The 23,630-nt window shown below is 47.1% G+C and overlaps 1 protein-coding gene across 3 annotated transcripts; it reads right to left on the bottom strand.

Annotated features, from left to right (window-relative positions):
- Nucleotides 1-12,768: 12,768 nt before the first annotated feature.
- Nucleotides 12,769-23,321, bottom strand: LOC146755749 (uncharacterized). Of its 3 annotated transcripts, XM_085525203.1 has the most exons (4): nt 22,891-23,321; nt 21,188-21,334; nt 20,069-20,178; nt 12,769-19,762 (listed from the first exon to the last, which is right to left on the bottom strand). In XM_085525203.1, exon 4 carries the CDS (start codon nt 19,256-19,258, stop codon nt 18,323-18,325), a length of 936 nt encoding a protein of 311 aa, XP_085381329.1. In that variant the 5' UTR covers nt 19,259-19,762; nt 20,069-20,178; nt 21,188-21,334; nt 22,891-23,321; the 3' UTR covers nt 12,769-18,322. The 3 variants fall into 3 exon arrangements, with proteins under 3 accessions (XP_085381329.1, XP_085381328.1, XP_085381330.1); XM_085525202.1 differs by lacking the exon at nt 22,891-23,321 and having other exon boundaries at nt 21,188-21,999; XM_085525204.1 differs by lacking the exons at nt 21,188-21,334; nt 22,891-23,321 and adding an exon at nt 20,787-20,971.
- Nucleotides 23,322-23,630: the final 309 nt, after the last annotated feature.

Genomic DNA, 23,630 nt, shown 5'->3' with positions numbered 1-23,630 from the left:
TAATCAGGTGTTCATTAAAAAAGAACGATGAGAGCTCATTCCTTGGCTGCTCAATCCAACCAGGGCCATGGGGCAGCTCAGGCTGTGCCCTTTGTTAAGGAGGAAGGCAGGAGGTGAGGTGGTGGCTCTGCAGTGCTGCTGTTAGAGTGGATTCTTTGTAGGGTGATACCATGCAGTGCTGTCATCAGCTGCATGGTCTGGGGAAAAGCACATGTGGTTAGAGTGTGCTGGTTGGTCATTAAGAACAACCAAAGCGCTCGTAATATATGCAGAGACAGGTTGGCAGAAGACCTTCACCCTTTTCTATTTTACTTTTTCTATATAAAGGGGAAGGACAAAAACCCAAATGAACCCCCTCCTGACAAGCCAGGAGGTGGGTGCTGATGCTTGGCTTTCTTCCTCCTGTTTTTGTGCTGCTACAGAGCTGAGATCTGCCATGTCCTCACGTTGGAAGGTACCTACAAGCAGCAGCACGGCACTGATGCTGCCGCTGTCACCTGGCGCAGGGCAGCTGATGGGGTAGGTAAATAACAGTACCCACGTGTGACGTTTTTCGGGTGTTTTAAAATAGTTTTTAAATAAAATAGCAATTCCAGCCGTTCTGGCAGCCACCGGCTGGTAGGAAAACAAGGAATCGTTCGTTTTGTTGTGCTGCCGTGCGTGTCCTTGTGTGACCCTCAGCCATAAAAGCACTGGGCTGTGAAGCAGCCCCTCGTGGCCGCTCCGAACTCCACGGACCGGAGCCCACGCCGTTGCTCCGCCCGGCGCTGCCCGTTCCTGCGACTTCGGGGCGGCCGCTTCGCCCTTTCCCCGTGTCCGTGGGGGGTTCTCCTCCTCCTTTCTCCCCAGCAGCTCCGCTCCAGCCGCACGTGTCTCCCCGTGACCCCACCTCCGTGCCTCCCCGGGGCCGGGCCGGCAGAGCGCAGCGCTGCAGGGATTGGGCCGAGCGGGGTCGGCTCCGCTCCGTGAGTTGCGCCGCTCGGGTCCAATAGCTGAGAGCACGTGTACCCATCTGGAAGCGATTTGGGACTGACGGAGGTAGATGGATTTGGGAAGGGCGGAGGGGGAGGGATCGCTTATGCAGCGATTTGAGGGGCCGGTGAAACCCTGCAGTGCTTGGGGAAGTTCCGAAGTTGTGCTCTCGGGAGCTGCCGTGCGGGTGTTACTGCGCTGATTCCTGCCTGAAGCGGTCCTGGCTGGAAACGGACTCTCGGAAATCCCTCCCGGGGATGCTGCTCTCATCTGTACAGCGCTAAAGGTACGGCGTCCAGTTGTCTGCTCAAAATGGTCCTGACGATGATTGTGTCTCATGTGATGTTATCTCCGCGGTGAAAAGAGCCCTGCTGTAGATTGAATAAGCGGCGTTACGTGGCTAAGGCGGCTCTGCCGTGCATCGACATGCCGTTCTCTGGGCTTTAAAATCTGTGTGGTCGCGGTCTGAGCCGCATCGCTAATTCCTGCGGTCACTGCAGGGTCTCCTCTGAGCAGCAAAGGTCTGAGCGCCGGGACAGGGCAGGGAGCGAATACACTGCGCTGCTGAGATCTGAGCACTTAGTTGTGTTGTGAGATGTTCGGATGTGTTGTGTTTAAGAAGTGTCTCTTAGCAGTGTGTGTGTGTGTGCTTCGGTGTGAAAGTCCAGGAGAAAACGTTAAAACTCGTGAAACGATTTGAGCATGCAGCTGGAAAACAGGAATCCAAAGTGAATGAATCGGGCAGAGGTGTGGCTGGGAAGGAAAGGTGTTTGCAGGGGAGGGGGAGAAAATCCCAGCAGACTTTCCAGTGATTTGGGAGAGCAGATGCAAATGATTTACTTATGAATCTGCCTGGGAGGTTTCGTGTGCTCTGATGCTGCCTCTTGACTGCTGTGTTTGGTGCTGAGCTGCGAGTCTGAGCACGCGTAGGGCCGGGGATGTGGGAGTGCTGCCGTGCTTCTGAGCCACCTCTGTGCTTTGGAGTTGAACTCTCCTGTTCAACTTTGAACAGTGAAGTCAGTTTTGGAGTTGAACTCGCTCGCTGCCTTGTCCTGACTTTGCTGGAGTTTGTTTCAGCTGATAATTTGCACTCTGGTTGTTTACTCGGTCTGGGTTTTTGGGGCAAAGATAGCAGAACAAACCCTGTGTCCCTAACGATGATCTTAGGGGATCAAATGCTGTCTTCCCTATTTTCAGTAGTTCTGAGCTGTCACTGAGCAGCTGCGTTTCCCATGATTTGGAGAAAGGAACTAATTTTTGTTTTGCATGGATTTGCATTAGGGATGCACCTTTTGTTCTTCCCTCTGAAGATCCTCCCACGTCTGGCCAATTAATAATCAACAAAAAATGCACTCGCTTTGATTTTCATACCTTAAATGTCTGAAGATTGTCCTTATCCTACTGGAATCTCCAGGAGCTCCCAGCCATGGCTGGGCTGACTCTGGGCTCATCCCAAGAGATAAATGACCCGGCTGCCTCCAACCCGTGCCTTCAGGTGCAGAGCCCGACTGTCACTGTGGGCTCCTGGTGGGCATTGGCCACACTGGAACTGGGGGTTCTGACACTGTGCCCCAGGACCTGGCAGAGCTGAGCAGGTGGGAATGGGGCTGGGAGGGGTGGGGTGAACACAAATGGAGTAGGAGTTCTGTGAATGTTCTTTAAACATAATATAGACGTGTATAATTTCCATACAGACAGCTGAAAGCAATGAGAAGGGGGGAAAAAAGAGCTAATCACAGTTAGTTCCTTTTTGTTTGTGATGTTTTCTTAACCTTAGTTATTAAAATGAAGCTTTAATTTCTTTGAAAGTTAACTGCAAAGGAAAGACTGTGCTAGAAATATGGTTGGTGCCAAGTCTCAAACACACTCCAGTTTCTATCACCTTCCTCTCCATCATCTGCTCTTGTGACATCAGCTCGCCATTACTGCAGGTGTATGGCAGACCTGGAGATCCACCTGAACTTAATGCTCCTCTGGAACTTAATTTTGTACATTTTCAAAAGTGATCAAATGTGTTTAAATATTTCATGACCTGACAGGAACGTTTCCTGATAGTCTTTGCTGTCAGAAGGGTGATGATTCTGTGGGTGAGGATTCAGGCACTGAATACTGGAGGGTGCTGAGGTGTCAGTGAATGGGCTGAGCTGGGGGTGAAGTTGGTCACAGCACTCCTGGGGGTGTCCCGCTCTGGTAAGTTCAGGTTCCTCTGGCTGTACAGTGCACACCAAGCTGGAGTGGAGGGTGGGTAACGAGAAAATTATGCCCAAATACAGTCCTGTGTGTTGCCACAAATGATGCAGGATTTACATTTTTCGTTCTGTGCGTATGTATGAGCATAGGCTTTATGTTTGAGAATGAGATATTTGTGACTTTTTGATGTGCAGATGGTCACAGTGCCTGTACTCATTGTCAGGGGTGTGCAGTGTTATGGCAGCGCTTGAGCTTTGAGGCTCTTCATGAGGCGAATGAAAAACAGGATAAACATAAAGTGAATGAATGTAAATAATCAGAGTAAACAGCAACTATAAGTCACTACAACTATTAACAACTACGGACTTGTCAATAATAGATGTGGTCACTTTCTTAGTTCCAAGTGCTGATCTCTTTGCTTCCAAGGGGAATTCCAGGGATGGCCTTGGGAGCTGTGGATGGTCAGTATGTAAAGCTCAATGTTATGTCTGTAGTGATGTAATGTGATGTCTGTTTGGAGACCTCTGATACTCTTTAGAGTTTGGTTGGTAGAATAATAGAACTTTTACTTCTGGAAATGTGCTCGAGCTGCCTTGCATGATGGCTGGGTTTTCTTCAGAAGCCATGTCCAAGGGCCATTGGTTCCACTCCTACTGGGTTCATGTACTCATCCATTCCAGTGCAGTAAATTAAAGCATAATAACAATAAATACATGTTATCAGACATCATCCAGTGCTAAACGGTACTTAATACCCAAGAATCTTCATGTCGTGTCTCTCTATGCACCCTGGGCACTTTTTGCCCTAAAGAACAGCAAGCTGCCAGCTCACACGGCTGTTTGTTTACCTGTGAGGGTGGCGGAGCTGCCCCAGCCAACATTTGGAACTTAATCAGGTAATGCTCCTTTTCTTTATGTCATCTGCTAGCTGCATTATTTATTTAGCCTCCCCACAACAAAGACACCATTGTTTTTGAGTGTTGCAAGAGAAAGCAGCATGCCTGCCACTGTCTGTGACCATACTGACACCCCTGAGCCCCTCATTTCTTCATTTCTCTAATGCAGGGGAGGAGCGTGTCCTGATGGCAGAACAGGCAGCAGCTGGGGGGCTGTTCTATGGGGATCCTGTCCCAGAGGGACCCTGGTGTCCTTCTCTGTTTACTTCTCTCACATTCTGTGGTGCCTGTGAGAGAAACAAATGGGCCACGATTGCCTGGGAGTGATGGAGCAGCATCCTGCACTGCTCCTCAGTGCTGCCACTGTGCAATCCCCAAGTGTTTCTTTAAATGTAGTGACAAGCTTCGTTTACATTCCGGCTCAGTAATTACCTGTGAAAAAAGAAAGCACAGAAGTTGTGAGCAGCAATGCTTTTGTTGGACAGAATGTCCCATGAGCTCCTTATCCATTGCTTCTCTGCACAAATAAGATATTGAGGTATTTGCACGGGATGAGCTGTGTTAAAAAGGGTACAACAAAAGGGTAAAACATATACAGATTATTCAATAGATGTATACCGTGTTCAGCATAATCTTATTAAAATGAGGTTTAGACATTAGGAAGAGGTCATAAATGTAGTGAAAAACTGAATGTGTTTTACTTTAGGGGATGTTAATTACTATCTTCTTCAATCCAGCCCCTGACAGCAGCGAGGTGTCTGCTATTTCCATTGGTATGGTTTGCACTTCAGTGACTGGAGCTGCTTCCAGGCTGTGGCTCAGGGGTCTCTGGTGGTGTGTGACAGCTGTACCCAAGGAAGTCCACTTAATTTAATAAAATATTAAACGGTATCATTGAGCCCATTGTATGCCTATCCAGGCTGCTGCAGCCCTTTGGTTAAGACACTAAACTGTCCCTGTTTGGGGTGATACAATGTTTGGTGCTCCCCAAGAATTCTTCTCCATAGGTTCAAAGAGATTGGGCACTGGATGTGTAGCATTTAAACATGCTTACAACTTGCTTTCAATTGGGAAACTTGTTCAGCTAAATGTTGTTGTAATGAGTCCTTCAAATATGATTTGATTGTTCTGACCTAAAGACCCACAATTACATATTTACTGGGAAGAAATCCCATAACCTGACCCAGTCAAAGCCCACAGCGGAGGTTTCCGTGGCTGTAAGTGTGGCTGTGCTTTCACAACACAAATCTTTGGCCTCAATACCGACATTTCAGGTAACTGGTATTGGTGCTCACTCTTCCCTGGCACACAGCTGTTTGCTTCTGCTCCACACTGCGGCTGGAAGCCCTGTGTGCTGTAACTGCCTGTACTGCTGGAATAGGGAAACCATCCCCATGGGAACGAGGGCAGGGGAAGCCTGGCTGCAGAATGTGTTGTATGAAACTGGGGTCTGGAGGAGTGCAGGAGCATTGGTCTTTGATCCGGGGCACTTCTGTATGAATTAGAGCAGTGGTAGTGCCCTTTGTATTGCTTTTTGTGCATAACCAACCTGCTAACAAAAAAATTAACTATGTCTTAGGAAATGCTGGAGAGCTACTGATTATGTTTGCTGGAAGGTTACGCAGCAGGATTAACTCCTATAGGAATTACTGGGCAATGGTAAAAGGTACTGAGTGCGCAGCTGCAGCTGCACGGTCCTCTGCCCCTCTCACTGCTCTGATCGCTCAGCAGTGCAGCTGCCAGGCCTGGGGTTAATGAGGACTCTCAGTGAAATCATCTTCTCTGTTAGGCTGCTGTTATTTGGATGGTTTGGGTTCGTAAAGCCCAGGATCGTTATGTTTCCTTCCTCTCTCTGATACCATTGACCTAGTTTTTGAAGCTGGTAACTCTGAGCAGCCATCTGTAACCCAGCTGATACCAAGTAATGAAAATAACAGAGAGGTAACAGCCCGCTGGGTGGATTGCAGCTTTATGGGGAGCATTTGCTGTTTGTATTTCCACTGCTCACCCTCTGAGTTTTGCTTTCTGACCTGTGGTGTGAGGCAGAGGGGGGGTCCAGGAGCAGCATGGGCTTACAGCAGCACTGCTGCTTTGGTGGTGTTAGTACTGCATGGTTTGTGCTAAAAGAGAACAACAGAGCATGAGGTGCTGGTCAGGTGAGCTGGCAGCAGCCACCTTTGTTGGCTGTTGCTGTTTTGTGCATTTTAACCAGAAATACAGCTCAGTGTCCTCAGGAGCTGCGTGCACGCACGGATTAATCCATGGCAAATTGTTGGGCTGTGCTTCCACCCCTGGGGTAAACGGTTCCAGGTATAATGAATACCTCTCCAGGTAAAAGCAAACTGTGGCCTACATTTTGCAGCCAATGGGATGGAAAAGAAGGCATTAGCAATATCAATGGTGGCATACCACCTAGCTTCTTTTGACTCCAATTCATACTGGAGTTCTATCATGTCTGGTACAGCAGCACTTAATGGAGGTGTGACTTCATTCAGGCCACGGTAATCTACCGTCAGCCTCCATTCCCCACTGGTTTTACGCACTGGCCATATGGGGCTGTTAAAAGGCGAGTGCGTTTTGCTAATCACTCCCTGATTTTCTAATTGGCGAATTAGCTTGTGAATGGGGAGCAATGAGTCCCTATTGGTGCGGTACTGCCGTCTGTGAACCACTTTGGTGGCAATTGGTACCTCTTGGTCTTTTACCTGGAGCAACCCCACAGCAGAAGGATCTGACAGACCAGGTAAAGCTGACAGCTGCTTAACACCGTTTGTGTTAACAGCAGCTATCCCAAAGGCCCATCGATACCCCTTGGGATCCTTAAAATACCCCATCCTAAGGTAATCGATTCCCAGTATACATGGAGCCTCTGGACCAGTCACAATAGGGTGTCTCTGCCAGTTTTTATCAGTGAGGCTTATTTCGGCCTCCAACATAGTCAATTCTTGGGAACCCCCAGTCACTCCATGGATATATATTGGTTGTGTCCCTTGGTGACTTGAGGGCATTAGGGTGCATTGTGCACCAGTGTCCACCAAGGCTTTATATTTCTGTGGTTGAGATGTGCCAGGCCACTTAATCCACACAGTCCAGTATACTCTATTGTCCCTTTCCCCCCCCTGGCTGGAGGCAGGGCCCCTCTATTGTTTACCTCGTTGACTTGCAGCAACTGGAACTCTCCCCTTCTTGGAAGAGTTCACCTTGGTAGTTGTTTCACCTTGTAATTCTTTCACTCGTGCCTGAAGTGCAGAGGTGGATGAATTACACCACTTCTTCATGTCCTCCCCATGACTACAGAGGAAAAGCAACAAGGCAAGACGTGTAGTCTCATTGTTGATTCGAGGTGACTTATCATCGTCATTTGCTTGAATATGAGGACGTCTCTTTTTAATGGTTGAGATTTTCGATGATACAGGTCGAGAGGAACTCATGTTGTTTAGCTTCCTCAATAGGCGATTGTGGAAATCCTGGTTTCCATCATCTTGTACCACCGTGGATTCATCTACATCAGGCACATTAGCCAATTTGTCAATAATATCATTTTGTGTTCCCTCCACTTCGTTTAACCTTTCCACAATTTTGACAATGGCTGAAGTATACAGATTAACTTCTGTGGCGCTTATAAATAATTCAAGTTCCTGAAGTCTGCCAATTAGTTCATTCACAAAGGGTTTCCTGTCCCCTTTGCCATATACTAATGCAAGTGCACTTGCATGCTTTTCTGGAGCTGCTTTTGTAAAGTCACGCCACATTTGTCGTGGAACGCGGACTGCTTCAGGATCATGTAATTGGTCTGGATCGTTACGATTGAACTCGCGGCTGTATAGCATTTCCACCAGAGCATTTTCTCTCAAAAATTGGATACCTTTCTCAATATCAGTCCATTTCTTTCTCTCAGGCTCCAAGTCCCGTTTAAAGGGGAATCTATCTCTTACCGCTATCAACATCCGCTTCCAGAGGGTGTAGGACCGATTTTGGCATGTGCCAATACCTCTGTACACACGCGAGTCCCTGGAAATGCTACCCAGTTGGCGAGCTTCACTGCCATCGAGCCACGCACTGTTGGCACCATTGTCCCAGCAGCGAAGTAACCAAGTGACCATATTTTCTTTTGGCTGACGTGTGTAATCCTTTCTTAGATCTCGAATTTCACTCAGTTTAAAAGATCGATCAATAATGGTCGTAATACTTTGCTCACCTTTTGCTCTATCAAGAGTCCCAGGTGTTGATGGTGGCAACTGTGTTGATGAGGCTGCCCCATCTATAAGTTTGGACTTGAGAAATTCTCGTAAAGAAAAACTAGCTTTTGGCTCCTCTTCTGACTCTGACCCTGACGCTTGTGTTATTTCCTCCAGGTAACCCTCCTTCTTTTTCCTCTCTCCTAACTTTCTCTGCTCCTCTAACTTCTTCTGCTCCTCTAACATCTTCTGCTCCTCTATCATCTTCTTATACCCCTCTAACATCCTCTGCTCCTCCAACTTCTTCTGGTCTTCTGACTCCCCCTGCTCTCCCGAGTCACCTGAGTCTCCTGAGTCCTGCTCTCCTAACTCCCTCCGCTCTTCTAACTCCTTCTGCATTTTCTCTAACTGAGTTGAAACTTGTTTTGTCTTTCACCCTCTTACAGGGGCAACCAACATTGTATCTGGTGTCCCCGATGGTTGGTCCAATTGGACTACATGTGCCCCCGGTGGCTGGTCAAATTGAACTACATGTGCCCCCGGTGGCTGGTCAGATTGAACTACATGCGCCCCCAGTGGCTGGCCAATTTGGACTACATGTGCCCCTGGTAGTTGGTTAAATACATTCAGCTCACCCTGGAGGGCACATAGCTGGTCTCGGAGAGCGTTCCGCTCAAACTGGACGGCACCAAGCTCAGTCTGGAGGCTGTTGTAGTTGGACTGGAGAGTGTTGTACCCGAACCGGAGGACGTTATGCTCGGCCTGGAGGGCAGTGTGCTCAGTCTGGAGAGTGTTGAGCTCGGTCCGGAGGGCATTGTGCTCAGTCTGAAGAGCGTTATGCTCGGACTGGAGGGCATTATGCTCGGACTGAAGAGTGTTGTGCTCGGTCTGGAGGGTGTCACAATTGGGTTGAAGGGCATCGTGCTTAGGCTGGAGGGTGCCGCACTCAGACTGGAGGGCGTCATACTTGGACTGGAGAGTATTGTACCCGGACCGGAGAGCGTTGTGCTCAATCTGGAGAGTATTGTGCTCGGTCCGGAGGGCATTGTGCTCAGTCTGAAGAGCGTTATGCTCGGACCAGAGGGCATTATGCACAGACTGAAGAGTGTTGTGCTCGGACCGGAGGGCATCGCAGTTGGGTTGGAAGGCATCGTGCTTGGCCTGGAGGGTACCGCACTCAGACTGGAGGGCGTCATACTTGGACTGGAGAGTATTGTGCTCGGTCTGGAGGGCATTGTGCTCGGTCAGGAGGGCATCGCGCTCATTCTGGAGAGTGTTGTACTCGGACTGGAGGGCGCTGTGCTCGGACTGGAGAGTGTCGTGCTCGGACCGGAGGGCGCCGTGCTCGGACTGGAGAGTGTTGAGTTGGGATTGCAGGGAGCTTTTCTCATCCCAAAGTTTTTCTGCGTCAGCTCTAAGATTCTCTTTCTCGTACCAGATTGAGTCTCGTTGGTACAGGAGATCTTTTCTCGCAGCTTCAAAAGCTTTTTCTCTCTCTACCTTCTCAGTCCAAAGTGTTTCTGCCTCAGCTCTAAGACTCTCCTTCTCGGCCCTGAGACTCTCTCTCTCAGCTTCAAAAACTTCCCTCTCAGGAATGGTATTGAATAAGGCCCGATAAGCATTAGCTAGGCCCAAAATCATTTGTGCCTCCTGAGATCTGCCTGAGCCACAACATTCCTGCCTCAAATATGCAATCAAACTCTCAGGATTCTTCAAGCGTTCAGGAGTGAAGCTCCATAACACTGAAGATGTCTGTCCTTTGAGAATCTCTTCAAAGCCTCTCCACACTCCCTGCCACTCAGTATTCTCTGGTTCTAGGGAAGACTTCCTCCGGATGTTATAAATCCAGATACTGAGTGAGATTATTACAATAATCAACAGTAAGATCAGGGAGATTAAGAGTGTGGCCCGCTGATCATTCAAAAACTGCATAAAGGATTCATAGAAAGAAAGAGGAGCACGCTTAAAAATCACCATTTCTGTATAATTAGTTGCATTAGTTGCTCCCTCTGGAGCTGTATGCAGATACGAAGTGAGCATTGCTAACCATGCTTTCAATCCATTATACAATTGTATAGCTCCATAAGAAAAAGTGGCTAGCTTAAACATGACCCAATATGTTCGGAGCGTCTCAAAAAAGGAACCAATGGCACACAGTCCCTGGTAAAACAAATTTAGTAGAGAAAACATTTTTTTTTCCTTTTTTTTTTCTTCAATAGAGAGGAAAAAAAATAAAAGAAAACAAAGCTCAGCAGTGTTTATAAAATATACCGGAGTATTGGCAGTCCGCCTGGACTTTCAAGGTCAAGCTCGCAGGTGCAGAATCGCAAACCTGAGATAGCTCCTTAACAGGGAAAAAAACTCGTAGCTCTCTTAAAAGCTAAAAGAGCAACAGAAGAAAACACAGAAAAACAGCAACTCAATTTGCCCGCATTCAAAAGGGGAGAGAGCGTCAAGGATGGGGAAGCGTCAACAGCTGTGCCGTTATCAATACCAACACCCCGTTCTCTCATGAAATTCTTTCATTCCTACGAGCCAACTTCTAATGTTTTGCATGCCATCTGACACTCCAGTTCTTCAGGCATTGTTGCCTGTAGGTAATATGAGAAGTAGTGGTTGTTGGTTGTTGAATTGTTTCATTTTTTAATGAATTCTGATGGCAAACAAGCAGCGTTCCCTTTGATGAGACTGTACACCAGGCTGTGACAGCTTGTGTTGTGATGTGAGGTGGAATTAGATGGAAGAACATTAGCAGGGGGAAGATTGAGTGAGGGACTGAGTGAGTGTTGGAGCTCAGTATGCTTCATAGGGAGCATGGGAATGATGGTGGAGTTCTTTATTCCGTAGTGAGGCTGGAGAACTTTCTGTTCACCAGCTGTGCAGTAAACCAAGGGTACGTACTACCGTGTTTAAGAACCAGCTGTGTTGTCTTAGGAACGTGGTGTGAATAGGCACGGAAAGATTTTTGTCTGGTTTTGTCTTCTGTAGAGACATTTCAAATGCCTGCAAAGAAGGAAGTGTGTAGTCCCTACTTAAGAGCGGTTGTACAGGGATGGGCTGCGGATCTGGAGTGGTAGAACCGAATGGTCCACTCGTAATGGGAAGAAGCGTGTTGTTATCCCCTGTGCTGGGTAGCCCAGCTGCGGTCCCAGCGCTCCAGCTGTGACCTCCTCAGGGCTGAGCAGAGGGCGGGATAACCGCCCTTCACCCACGGGTGGCACCTGGCCACACGCAGCCCAGGACAGCGTTCGGCAAGGCAGCCCGGGTGGGTTCCTTGCAGGTTCAGCCTGGTGTCCAGCAGGACTGGTGGTTCTGCTCCAGCTGGCTGACCCCAGCTGTAGCACGGCCTGTGGATGTTGGTCCCCAGGAGCAGAGGTTTGCCATTGCCCTCTCTGAAGCCCGTGGGGTTCGTGTCTGGAATGCAACAGTGGCAGCAGTTGCACGGCAGTAGGAAAAAGGGGAGAGAGCGTCAAGGATGGGGAAGCGTCAACAGCTGTGCCGATATCAATACCAACACTCAATACTAACACTTCGTTTTTCAATTGTTTTCAATGTTAATTTATTGTTTGCAGTCTTTCTGTTTTCTATTTGAGGTTGAATTGGACGGTGATGACAAGGGTCCGTTGGGGCCAGTGTGTGTCCCAGGTGCTGCCTGGCCCCCGCCTCCTCAGCTGCCCCATGGGCTCTTCTATTGCTGCCGGCGGGGTGGCCACTTCTTTGATGGTGCTGAGGCCTTAAGAAGGGTTTTTAGCAAGACTAAAAGGTAAAAACAAGACTAAAAGGGAAAAGCAAGACTAAAAGAAAAAAGCAGCAGTGAAAGGGAAAAGCAAGACTAAAAGGGAAAAGCAGCAAGGAAAGTGAAAAGCAGCAGTGAAAGGGAAAAGCAAGAATAAAAGGGAAAAGCAAGACTAAAAAGGAAAAGCAAGACTAGTAGGGAAAAGCAGCAGTGAAAGCTAAAAGCAGCAGTGAAAGGGAAAAGCAAGACTAAAAGGGAAAAGCAAGACTAAAAGTGAAAAGCAGCAGGGAAAGGGAAAAGCAAGACTAATAGGGAAAAGCAAAACTAAAAGGGAAAAGCAAGACTAAAAGGGAAAAGTAAGACTAAAAGGGAAAAGCAAGACTAAAAGGGAAAAGCAGCAGTGAAAGGGAAAAGCAAGACTAAAAGGGAAAAGCAAGACTAAAAGGGAAAAGCAAGACTAAAAGGGAAAAGCAGCAGTGAAAGGGAAAAGACTAAAAGAAAAAAGCAGCAGTGAAAGGGAAAAGCAAGACTAAAAGGGAAAAGCAGCAGTGAAAGGGAAAAGAGTAAAAGGGAAAAGCAGCAGTGAAAGGGAAAAGCAAGACTAAAAGTGAAAAGCAGCAGTGAAAGGGAAAAGACTAAAAGGGAAAAGCAGCAGTGAAAGGGAAATGCAAGACTAATAGGTGTCACGGGTTACTTAGATCTACCTATGCCCGTGACACGGGAAGCCACCCCGTGGGCCCCCCCCCGGGGCCCGGTAAGTAGGGGGAAAAGGCGAGTGGGATAAAACAGCAACAATCTAAGGAGGAAAAACTTATTTTACTAAATATGATATCGAAATACAAGATAACACAATATAATATAATTGAGGCTAACAAATCTAATGAAACAGAGAGAGAGAGTCCCCGAAAACCGAGAGGCCTACTGTGAACTCTAGGCAACACGGCTGGAACGCATCCCACTCTCCGAGAAGTTCGAGAGAAGAAGGAGGGCACTCCAGCCAGGAAACGAGATTATACAGAGTCATGGTCCCGTAACTTATTGTTACTCCTGTTGTTCTCTGGGATATGTAGTCTTCTTCTGTGGACTGCACATTCAAGAGAAGTATCCATACTTGACATTATGTTATGATGTGGAATACTGATAGCAAAATTACAAAATTACAAGACCATGACAGGGAAAAGCAGCAGTGAAAGGGAAAAGCAAGACTAAAAGGGAAAAGCAGGACTAAAAGGGAAAAGCAAGAATAAAAGGGAAAAGCAGCAGTGAAAGGGAAAAGCAAGACTAAAAGTGAAAACCAGCAGTGAAAGGGAAAAGCAAGACTAAAAGGGAAAAGCAGCAGTGAAAGGGAAAAGCAGCAGTGAAAGGGAAAAGCAAGACTAAAAGGGAAAAGCAAGACTAAAAGGGAAAAGTAGCAATGAAAGGGAAAAGCAAGACACAAAAGGGAAAAGCAGCAGTGAAAGGGACAATCAAGACTAAAAGGGAAAAGCAAGACTAAAAGGGAAAAGCAAGACTAAAAGGGAAAAGCAAGACTAAAAGGGAAAATCAAGACTAAAAGGGAAAATCAAGACTAAAAGGGAAAAACAAGAGTAAAAGGGAAAAGCAAGACTAAAAGGGAAAAGGAAGAATAAAACAGAAAAGAAAGACTAAAAGGGAAAAGCAGCAGTGAAAGGGAAAAGCAAGACCAAAAGGGAAAAGCAAGACCAAAAGGGAAAAGCAAGACCAAAAGGGAAAAGCAAGACCAAAAGGGAAAAGCAAGACCAAAAGGGAAAAGCAGCAGTGAATGGGAAAAGCAGTAGTGAAAGGGAAGAGCTGAAGTGAAAGGGAAGAGCAGCAGTGAAAGGGAAAAGCACCAGTGAAAGGGAAAAGCAAGACTAAAAGGGAAACTCAAGACTGAAAGGGAAAAGCAAGACTCAAAAAGAAAAGCAAGACTAAAAGGGAAAATCCAGACTAAAAGGGAAAAGCAAGACTCAAAGGGAAAAGCAAGACTAAAAGGGAAAAGCAAGACTGAAAGGGAAAAGCAAGACTGAAAGGGGAAAGCAAGACTGAAAGGGGAAAGCAAGACTGAAAGGGGAAAGCAAGAGTGAAAGGGGAAAGCAGCAGTGAAAGGGGAAAGCAGCAATGAAAGGGAAGAGCAGCAGTGAAAGGGAAGAGCAGCAGTGAAAGGGAAGAGGAGCAGTGAAGGGGAAGAGGAGCAGTGAATGGGAAAAGCAGCAGTGAAAGGGAAAAGCAAGACTAAAAGGGAAAAGCAAGACTAAACGGGAAAAGCAAGACTAAACGGGAAAATCCAGACTAAACGGGAAAAGCAAGAATAAAAGGGAAAAGCAAGAATAAAAGGGAAAAGCAGCAGTGAATGGGAAAAGCAAGACTAAAAGGGAAAAGCAAGATTAAACGGGAAAAGCAAGACTAAACGGGAAAATCCAGACTAAAAGGGAAAAGCAAGACTAAAAGGGAAAAGCAGCAGTGAAAGGGAAAAGCAGCAGTGAAAGGGAAAAGCAGCAGTGAAAGGGAAAAGCAGCAGTGAAAGGGAAAAGCAGCAGTGAAAGGGAAAAGCAGCAGTGAAAGGGAAAAGCAGCAGTGAAAGGGAAAAGCAAGACTAAAAGAGAAAAGCAAGACTAAAAGGGAAAAGCAAGACTAAAAGGGAAAAGCAAGACTAAAAGGGAAAAGCAAGACTAAAAGGGAAAAGCAGCAGTGAAAGGGAAAAGCAAGACTAAAAGGGAAAAGCAAGACTAAAAGGGAAAAGCAAGACTAAAAGGGAAAAGCAAGACTAAAAGGGAAAAGCAGCAGTGAAAGGGAAAAACAAGATTAACAGGGAAAAGCAGCAGTGAAAGGGAAAAGCAGAAGTGAAAGGGAAAAGCAGAAGTGAAAGGGAAAAGCAGCAGTGAATGGCAAACTCAGCAGTTAAAGGGAAGAGCAGCAGTGAAAGGGAAGAGCTGCAGTGAAAGGGAAAAGCAACACTAAAAGGGAAAAGCAGCAGGGAAAGGGAAAAGCAGCAGTGAAAGGGAAAAGCAACACTAAAAGGGAAAATCAAGACTAAACGGGAAAATCCAGACTAAAAGGGAAAATCCAGACTAAAAGGGAAAAGCAAGACTAAAAGGGAAAAGCAAGACTAAAAGGGAAAAGCAAGACTAAAAGGGAAAAGCAAGACTAAAAGAGAAAAGCAAGACTAAAAGAGAAAAGCAAGACTAAAAGGGAAAAGCAAGACTAAAAGGGAAAAGCAGCACTGAAAAGGAAAAGCAGCAGTGAAAGGGAAAAGCAGCAGTGAAAGGGAAATGCAGCAATGAAAGGGAAGAGCAGCAATGAAAGGGAAGAGCAGCAATGAAAGGGAAGAGCAGCAATGAAAGGGAAGAGCAGCAGTGAAAGGGAAGAGCAGCAGTGAAAGGGAAGAGCAGCAGTGAAAGGGAAGAGCAGCAGTGAAAGGGAAGAGCAAGACTAAAAGGGAAAAGCAAGACTAAAAGGGAAAAGCAAGACTAAAAGGGAAAAGCAAGACTAAAAGGGAAAAGCAAGACTAAAAGGGAAAAGCAAGACTAAAAGGGAAAAGCAAGACTAAAAGGGAAAAGCAAGACTAAAAGGGAAAAGCAAGACTAAAAGGGAAAAGCAAGACTAAAAGGGAAAAGCAGGACTAAAATGGAAAAGCAAGAGTGAAAGGGGAAAGCAGCAGTGAAGGGGAAAAACAAGACTAAAAGGGAAAAACAGCAGTGAAAGGGAAAATCACCAGTGAAAGGGAAAAGCAGCAATGAAAGGGAAGAGCAGCAATGAAAGGGAAGAGCAGCAGTGAAAGGGAAGAGCAGCAGTGAATGGGAAAATCAGCAGTGAAAGGGAAAAGCAGGACTAAAATGGAAAAGAAAGACTAAAAGGGAAAAGCAAGACTAAAAGGGAAAAGCAGCAGAGAAAGGGAAAAGCAGGACTAAAAGGGAAAAGCAGGACTAAAAGGGAAAAGCAGGACTAAAAGGGAAAAGCAGGACTAAAAGGGAAAAGCAGCAGTGAATGGGAAAAGCAGCAGAGAAAGGGAAGAGCAGCAGTGAAAGGGAAAAGCAGCAGGGGAAGGGAAAAGCAGCAGGGGAAAGGAAAAGCAGCAGGGGAAAGGAAAAGCAGCAGGGGAAGGGAAAAGCAGCAGGGGAAGGGAAAAGCAGCAGTGAAAGGTAAAAGCAGCAGTGAAAGGGAAAAGCAGCAGGGGAAGGGAAAAGCAGCAGGGGAAGGGAAAGCAGCAGGGGAAGGGAAAAGCAGCAGGGGAAGGGAAAAGCAGCAGGGGAAGGGAAAAGCAGCAGGGGAAGGGAAAAGCAGCAGGGGAAGGGAAAAGCAGCAGGGGAAGGGAAAAGCAGCAGGGGAAGGGAAAAACAAGACTAACAGGGAAGAGCAGCAGTGAAAGGGAAGAGCAGCAGTGAAAGGGAAGAGCAGCAGTGAAAGGGAAGAGCAGCAGTGAATGGGAAAAGCAGGACTAAAAAGGAAAAGCACGAGTGAAAGGGAAAAGCAGGACTAAAAAGGAAAAGCAGCAGAGAAAGGGAAAAGCAGGACTAAAAGGGAAAAGCAGGACTAAAAGGGAAAAGCAGGACTAAAAGGGAAAAGCAGGACTGAAAGGGAAAAGCAGCAGTGAAAGGGAAAAGCAGCAGGGGAAGGGAAAAGCAGCAGGGGAAGGGAAAGCAGCAGGGGAAGGGAAAAGCAGCAGGGGAAGGGAAAGCAGCAGGGGAAGGGAAAAGCAGCAGGGGAAGGGAAAAGCAGCAGGGGAAGGGAAAAGCAGCAGGGGAAGGGAAAAGCAGCAGGGGAAGGGAAAAGCAGCAGTGAAAAGGTAAAGCAGCAGTGAAAAGGTAAAGCAGCAGTGAAAGGGAAAAACAAGACTAACAGGGAAGAGCAGCAGTGAAAGGGAAGAGCAGCAGTGAAAGGGAAGAGCAGCAGTGAAAGGGAAGAGCAGCAGTGAAAGGGAAGAGCAGCAGTGAAAGGGAAAAGCAGGACTAAAAAGGAAAAGCACGAGTGAAAGGGAAAAGCAAGACTAAAAGGGAAAAGCAGCAGAGAAAGGGAAAAGCAGGACTAAAAGGGAAAAGCAGGACTGAAAGGGAAAAGCAGCAGTGAAAGGGAAAAGCAGCAGTGAATGGGAAAAGCAGCAGAGAAAGGGAAGAGCAGCAGTGAAAGGGAAAAGCAGCAGGGGAAGGGAAAAGCAGCAGGGGAAGGGAAAAGCAGCAGTGAAAGGGAAAAGCAGCAGTGAAAGGGAAAAGCAGCAGTGAAAGGGAAAAGCAGCAGTGAAAGGGAAAAGCAGCAGTGAAAGGGAAAAGCAGCAGTGAAAGGGAAAAGCAGCAGGGGAAGGGAAAAGCAGCAGGGGAAGGGAAAAGCAGCAGGGGAAGGGAAAAGCAGCAGGGGAAGGGAAAAGCAGCAGGGGAAGGGAAAAGCAGCAGGGGAAGGGAAAAGCAGCAGGGGAAGGGAAAAGCAGCAGGGGAAGGGAAAAGCAGCAGGGGAAGGGAAAAGCAGCAGGGGAAGGGAAAAGCAGCAGGGGAAGGGAAAAGCAGCAGTGAAAAGGTAAAGCAGCAGTGAAAGGGAAAAACAAGACTAACAGGGAAGAGCAGCAGTGAAAGGGAAGAGCAGCAGTGAAAGGGAAGAGCAGCAGTGAAAGGGAAGAGCAGCAGTGAAAGGGAAGAACAAGACTGAAAGGGAAGAGCAGCAGTGCATGGGAAAAGCAGCAGTGAATGGGAAAAGCAGCAGTGAATGGGAAAAGCAAGACTGAAAGGGAAAAGCATGACTAAAAGGGAAAAGCAAGACTGAAAAAGAAAAGCAAGAATAAAATGGAAAAGCAGCAGTGAAAGGGAAAAGCAGCAGTGAAAGGGAAAAACAAGACTAACAGGGAAAAGCAGCAGTGAAAGGGAAAAGCAGAAGTGAACGGGAAAAGCAAGACTAAAAGTGAAAAACAGCAGTGAAAGGGAAAAGCAGCAGTGAATGGGAAAATCAGCAGTGAATGGGAAGAGCAGCAGTGAAAGGGAAGAGCTGCAGTGAAAGGGAAGAGCTGCAGTGACTGGGAAAAGCAGCAGTGAAAGGGAAAAGCAGGACTAAAAGGGAAAAGCAAGACTAAAAGGGAAAAGCAGCAGAGAAAGGGAAAAGCAGGACTAAAAGGGAAAAGCAGCAGAGAAAGGGAAAAGCAGCAGTGAAAGGGAAGAGCAGCAGTGAAAGGGAAGAGCAGCAGTGAAAGGGAAAAGCAGCAGTGAAAGGGAAAAGCAAGACTGAAAGGGAAAAGGAAGACTAAAAGGGAAAAGCAAGAGCGAAAGGGGAAAGCAAGACTAAAAGGGAAAAGCAGCAGTGAAAGGAAAATCAGCAGTGAAAGGGAAGAGCCGGAGTGAAAGGAAAAAGCAGCAGTGAAAGGGGAAAGCTAGACTAAAAGGGAAAATCAGCAGTGAAAGGGAAAAACCGCAGTGAAAGGGAAAAGCACCAGTGAAAGGGAAAAGCAAGACTAAAAGGGAAAAGCAAGACTAAAAGGGAAAAGCAGCAGTGAAAAGGAAGACTAAAAGGGAAAAGCAGCTGTGAAAGGGAAAAGCAGCAGTGAAAGGGAAGAGCAGCAGTGAAAGGGAAAATCAGCAGTGAAAGGGAAAAGCACCAGTGAAAGGGAAAAGCACCAGTGAAAAGGGAAAAGCACCAGTGAAAAGGGAAAAGCACCAGTGAAAGGGAAGAGCTGCAGTGAAAGGGAAAAGCAGCAGTGAAAGGGAAAAGCAGCAGTGAATGGGAAGAGCAGCAGTGAAAGGGAAGAGCAGCAGTGAAAGGGAAGAGCAGCAGTGAATGGGAAGAGCAGCAGAGAATGGGAAGTGCAGCAGTGAAAGGGAAAAGCAGCAGTGAAAGGGAAAAGCAGCAGTGAAAGGGAAGAGCAGCAGTGAAAGGGAAGAGCAGCAGTGAAAGGGAAGAGCAGCAGTGAAAGGGAAAAGCAGCAGTGAAAGGGAAAAGCACCAGTGAAAGGGAAGAGCAGCAGTGAAAGGGAAGAGCAGCAGTGAAAGGGAAGAGCAGCAGTGAATGGGAAAAGCAGCAGTGAAAGGGAAAATCAGCAGTGAAAGGGAAAAGCAGCAGTGAACGGGAAAAGCAAGAATAAAAGGGAAAAGCAGCAATGAATGGGAAAAGCAAGACTAATAGGGAAAAGCAGCATGAAAGGGAAAAGCGGCAGTGAAAGGGAAAAGGAACAAGAAAATGCAGCCCTGAAAGGGAGAAGCAGAACTGATAAAGAAAAGGAGCCCTGAAAGGGAAAAGGAGCTTTGAAAAAGAAAATAAGCAAAGGAAAGCAGCCCTGAAAGGGAAAAGGAGCCCCGAAAGGGAAAGGAACAGCATAAAGTAACACTGATAGGGAAAAGGAGTACATAAAGGGCAAAGGCAGCACTGAAAGAGAAAAGAAGCATGAAAGGGAAAAGCATCAAAGCAAGGGAAAAGAAGCACTGAAATGTAAAAGGAACAAGCACAGGGAGCAGGCAGGTAGGCACAGCAAAGCAGCAAGCAAAGCCCAATCTTTCAGAGGGGGCCTGCTAACAGGAAGCCCAGCTATTGCCCTCCCAAAGAAACTCCACCATTTTGACAGCCAAAACAGAAACTACGGTTTCGGTTCTCATGACTCTTCCCTGCGCTCCCAAATAAATGGTTTCGTGACATCCTCTACCACACTGCAACTGCTCTGAATAATCAAAATTATATCATTCATGACATAAGAAACTCTCTTTTGCCTGGTGGCAATGACAGTCCATTCCCATCCTGTCCCTCCATGTAATGAACATTGCATTTGGCCTTCTAACAGCCTCCTGGATGAATCCACCAAAAGCAAGGAAGCACCCTGCCCTTACTCTGAAGAGAGAAAGAAAGCAAGGTTCATGGAAACAGGCACACAAGGCTCGCAACAAGACACGGTGCTCCAGATCATGACAGAGATAGGACTACCACAGTGCCAGAACATGATTTACCACTAAAGGAAACATCTGGGAGCACATTCACAACTTCAGCACAAGCTGTAATGGCTCAGCATATTTAGCTTTCTTATCGTTCAGCTGGAGAACGAGATACTCCGAAGTATCAGTCAGCAAGCACTCGGATGAGCCTGCCCTCTGGTTTTAACGATGACAGACATCATTACTGCCACCTCTGACACCTTACCAGGAGATGCTTCCATTTATTAGCCTGGTCTTGATTCCTTCCATCAGCAGCTGCTCCTAAACTGACCTCCATTCATACAGTGATACCACTGACTTCTAGCACGAGCTGACCTGCAAGACAGAGAAGAGAAAGCAGGATGGCAACAAACACTGACATTGCACAATCTAATATTCTTGAACAGCCGCAAAAGAGACAAAACAGGAGATAAACGCATCCGCAGCAACACCCCAGTTCATAAAGAAATGCAACTCCAGCCTGGCCTCAGCAGCCCTTATATATTTCTTACACATTTGATTAAGCCAACTGCAATTTGAACCAGGAGAATTCACAGTCTCTTGCAAATGTCACCGTAAAGCAGAATAGGACACAGCAAAAAAAAAAAAAAAAAAAAAGAAAAAGAAAAAAAAAAAGAAATATAAAGAAAAAAAGCAAGCCAAAAACCAGGGAATCAAAGTTTAAAAAACCACAGAAAACAAATAGAAAAAAAAACACATACTATCTGTAACAACAGAAAGACTAGCACAGTGTGAATATACTACAAAGGTAAGGAAAGAATGGCTCACCCACCACTGAGGATGGAAGTGCACAGAACAAACTCCACAGAGGAGAAACCATCAAAAAAAATTCCACCCAGGGGCAGTCAGCCTTCAAAAATGAGCTGTAAGAGAGGTGCAGCCAGGCTCCATCCCTTCCAGTCACTCAGCTGCATTGCCCTCACCTGCACTAACCAGGACTGACCAGGTCCCTTCCCTAGGTGATAATCAGTGGCTCAGACTGTGATTCAACAGTTCTCATACAGCGTATATAAAGAAAAATAGCAAAGCATAGATGAAAAACACAACAACAAATAAACCATGAAGGATTCTAGGAAATAACAAAGAATTAAAAAATAATAATAATAATAATAAAAGCAAAGAAAAATAATAAATCAAACAAAAGAAAAAAACTAAGACAAGGAAAAACAGAAAAAAACTTATAAAAAAAACAAAAAACAAAAAACAAAAAAAAAACACGACATAGAAAACACCAAATAGGAAAGAAAACCATAGAACTGCAAAGGAAAAAAAATAACACAGCAAAGCAAAGCACAGATGATAAAAAACAACAAGGAAAACACACCTCCCTGACATGACATCTTGCCTCCTGAGCAGGTCACAGTGTCCCTCACTCAGATGTAGAGCAGGGAGGAAGATGAGACCCCATGTGTTCCTTGCTGCGCACTCCCATCTAAAAGGTCCATATGCTCCTTGGGAAGCACAATGCCACCTGGGGAAAAGAGAAAGCAGGAACAGGACATGCAGGCGGCTATCACCCAGCAGAAGGCCAGATCCTTCCATCTGTTATCCACTCCCCTTTTTAGTCCTAATAGGGCCCCGAGGATACAGAAATAGCAGTGCTTAGCAGAAGGACTCGGAGAAGGACCGGTAGAAACTGTCAGGAGGACAACTGGCATCGTGTGGACACAAACAGGCTGTTGGTGCAAGGAAGGAAACAGCACGTGAGCATTTCACCAGACAGGTTCCCTCCTCTCTGTCTTCCTGCAAAGATACAAGGATAAAAACCTCATTTCCTCTGAGCAACAATTGGAAACAAGACCAGAAAATTATTAATTCAAAGGCACTTTTAGGAGATGTATAACAGAGTCCTTCCCAGTTACACGAGCTTACGCTGTGGCCTTTGGAGAAACAAGCTGCCTTTGTGGTCCTGAGGGTTCCTTTTTGTCATCTGTTGGGCACAGCAAGAGAGCTTTTCTTGTACAAATCTATGCCCTGTGTACCTTTCTCCATCCCAAAACCTAGAGTTGCGGTGCAGACACTGGATGCTGACCAGAGCAGTAAAAGAACAGAAGAGGGGAAAAGCAGATACAGGTAAGACACCTAAAAGAAAGGAAAAGAGCAGAAGAGAAGGAAGGATACGGTTAAGAACAAAGGACAGAAGATGGAAAGTGCTATAGAGGATTGGACTGGACATGAGCAGATCAGAGCTACACCAAGGTGTGGCTTCTCCCTGTGTCCCTGTCCACCACTGGCAACATCCCCCAATGACAGGGATGCTGCTGCCCCAGCAGCAGATGGGATTGTGGTCTGGGGTTACGTTCTATGCAGAGCCTCCACAACCTGCTACAGACCTCCAGTTCCCTGCCACTTCTTTTTTTTCCAGGTGTCTGCACACAAGGAACAGGTGTTCTCTATGCCCTGCATACTGGTAATTAGTGTGGGCAATTACTGTGTGGGAATTGGGGGAGGGAAATTCAGGGGTGGGATAGTGAGGAGGAATTGGAGGGGGCTGGGAAATTGTTTGGGTGGGACTGTAGAGATCAGGCATGACTGCTAGGATGGGGGATATTTGGTTGGAAATACTGTCATTTCTATTACTCATTGCTTTGTATGATAAGTTATTAAATGCTTTATGTTCCCTCTGCTACATCTCTGCTTGCAGTCATTTGTGCAGTGACAAAGGTCCTCAGCTCTACATGCCCACCTCCAAGGTAGGATGGAGCACCACAGATGGCAGTGTTCCACAGCTGCCACCAGCAGCCCCAGCTCGTCCCTCCACACCTGAGGTTTGAGTGGCTGTGAGAGGAATGTCTCTGTGGAAGTGCAGCTCATTCCTCCCCTCTGATGGGGGCAGAAGGCATCTGCATTTCCCTCATGGCTCTTATTTCCTGTGTTACTGTGGGAAATGAGCTGAGCCACTGTGCCTCCCTACTATGGCAAGCTCTGCAGCTCTGCCACTGTCGTTATACTCAGCTGCTCCTGTGTGTAATGCTCCACACTTGGACACTGCAGAGCCCAAAGGCCTCCTTGGCTGCTGTTACTCACCTGGACATTGAGGGTGCTGTGTCTCCAGTCTGTACCTGCTTCCAGGTGGCACTTGCAAGACACTGCGAGTCCACCTGGTTGGAACTGCAGTCAACAAACACAAATGTGAAAGAAATAAGAAAGGATTCTTTCATTTCACAGGTTTTCATCTCCATTGAAAGATGTTTTGCTGTGCAGCACAGCTGGGAGCATTTCATATGTGCAAAAAAGGGGGATAGGCCCTGGCTGTGCCGGGCCCCCTTCCGGCCCAGGCCCCAAAGCAGCCCCGACTGTGCTGGGTTCCCCTCTCACCTGGGCCCTGCAGTGGCCTCAGCTGTGCCTGGTCCCCCTCTGCTCTGGGCCCTGAGCTGGCCCCAGCTGTGCCTGGTCCTCCTCCATCCTGGGCCCCAAGGCCCTGCCTCTGCCTGCTCCCCCTCTGCTCTGGGCCCTGAGCTGGCCCTAACTGTGCCAGGCCCCCCTCTGGCACAGGCCCTGCCTCAAGCCCCGCCCCCTGTGGGCAGCAGTGCTAGTGCCTGTTGGTTTTGCTCTCTTCCCTCTTCTTTCCCTGTTCTCTTCACAAATGCTTTCAGATCCCCCAGGATGACGTGCACTGACACTGCTGCCTTCTTCCTGCACAACCTTTCTGATAAGCTCAGCTTTTTCTACAGAGCAGCGTGCCTTTGGAAGTGCTTGGAGGATGTAAACTAACAGCAAGAGAACACTGAGCTCTTCTGGGTCTTTCTAGACATGGCAAAGAGACA

Source organism: Coturnix japonica, chromosome 30 (assembly GCF_054131305.1).
Source record: "Coturnix japonica strain WE chromosome 30, WE-NBRP24, whole genome shotgun sequence".
Lineage (NCBI taxonomy): Eukaryota > Metazoa > Chordata > Aves > Galliformes > Phasianidae > Coturnix > Coturnix japonica.
The sequence above is the reverse complement of the archived record's forward strand: the minus strand, read 5'-3'. Positions and strand labels throughout refer to the sequence as shown.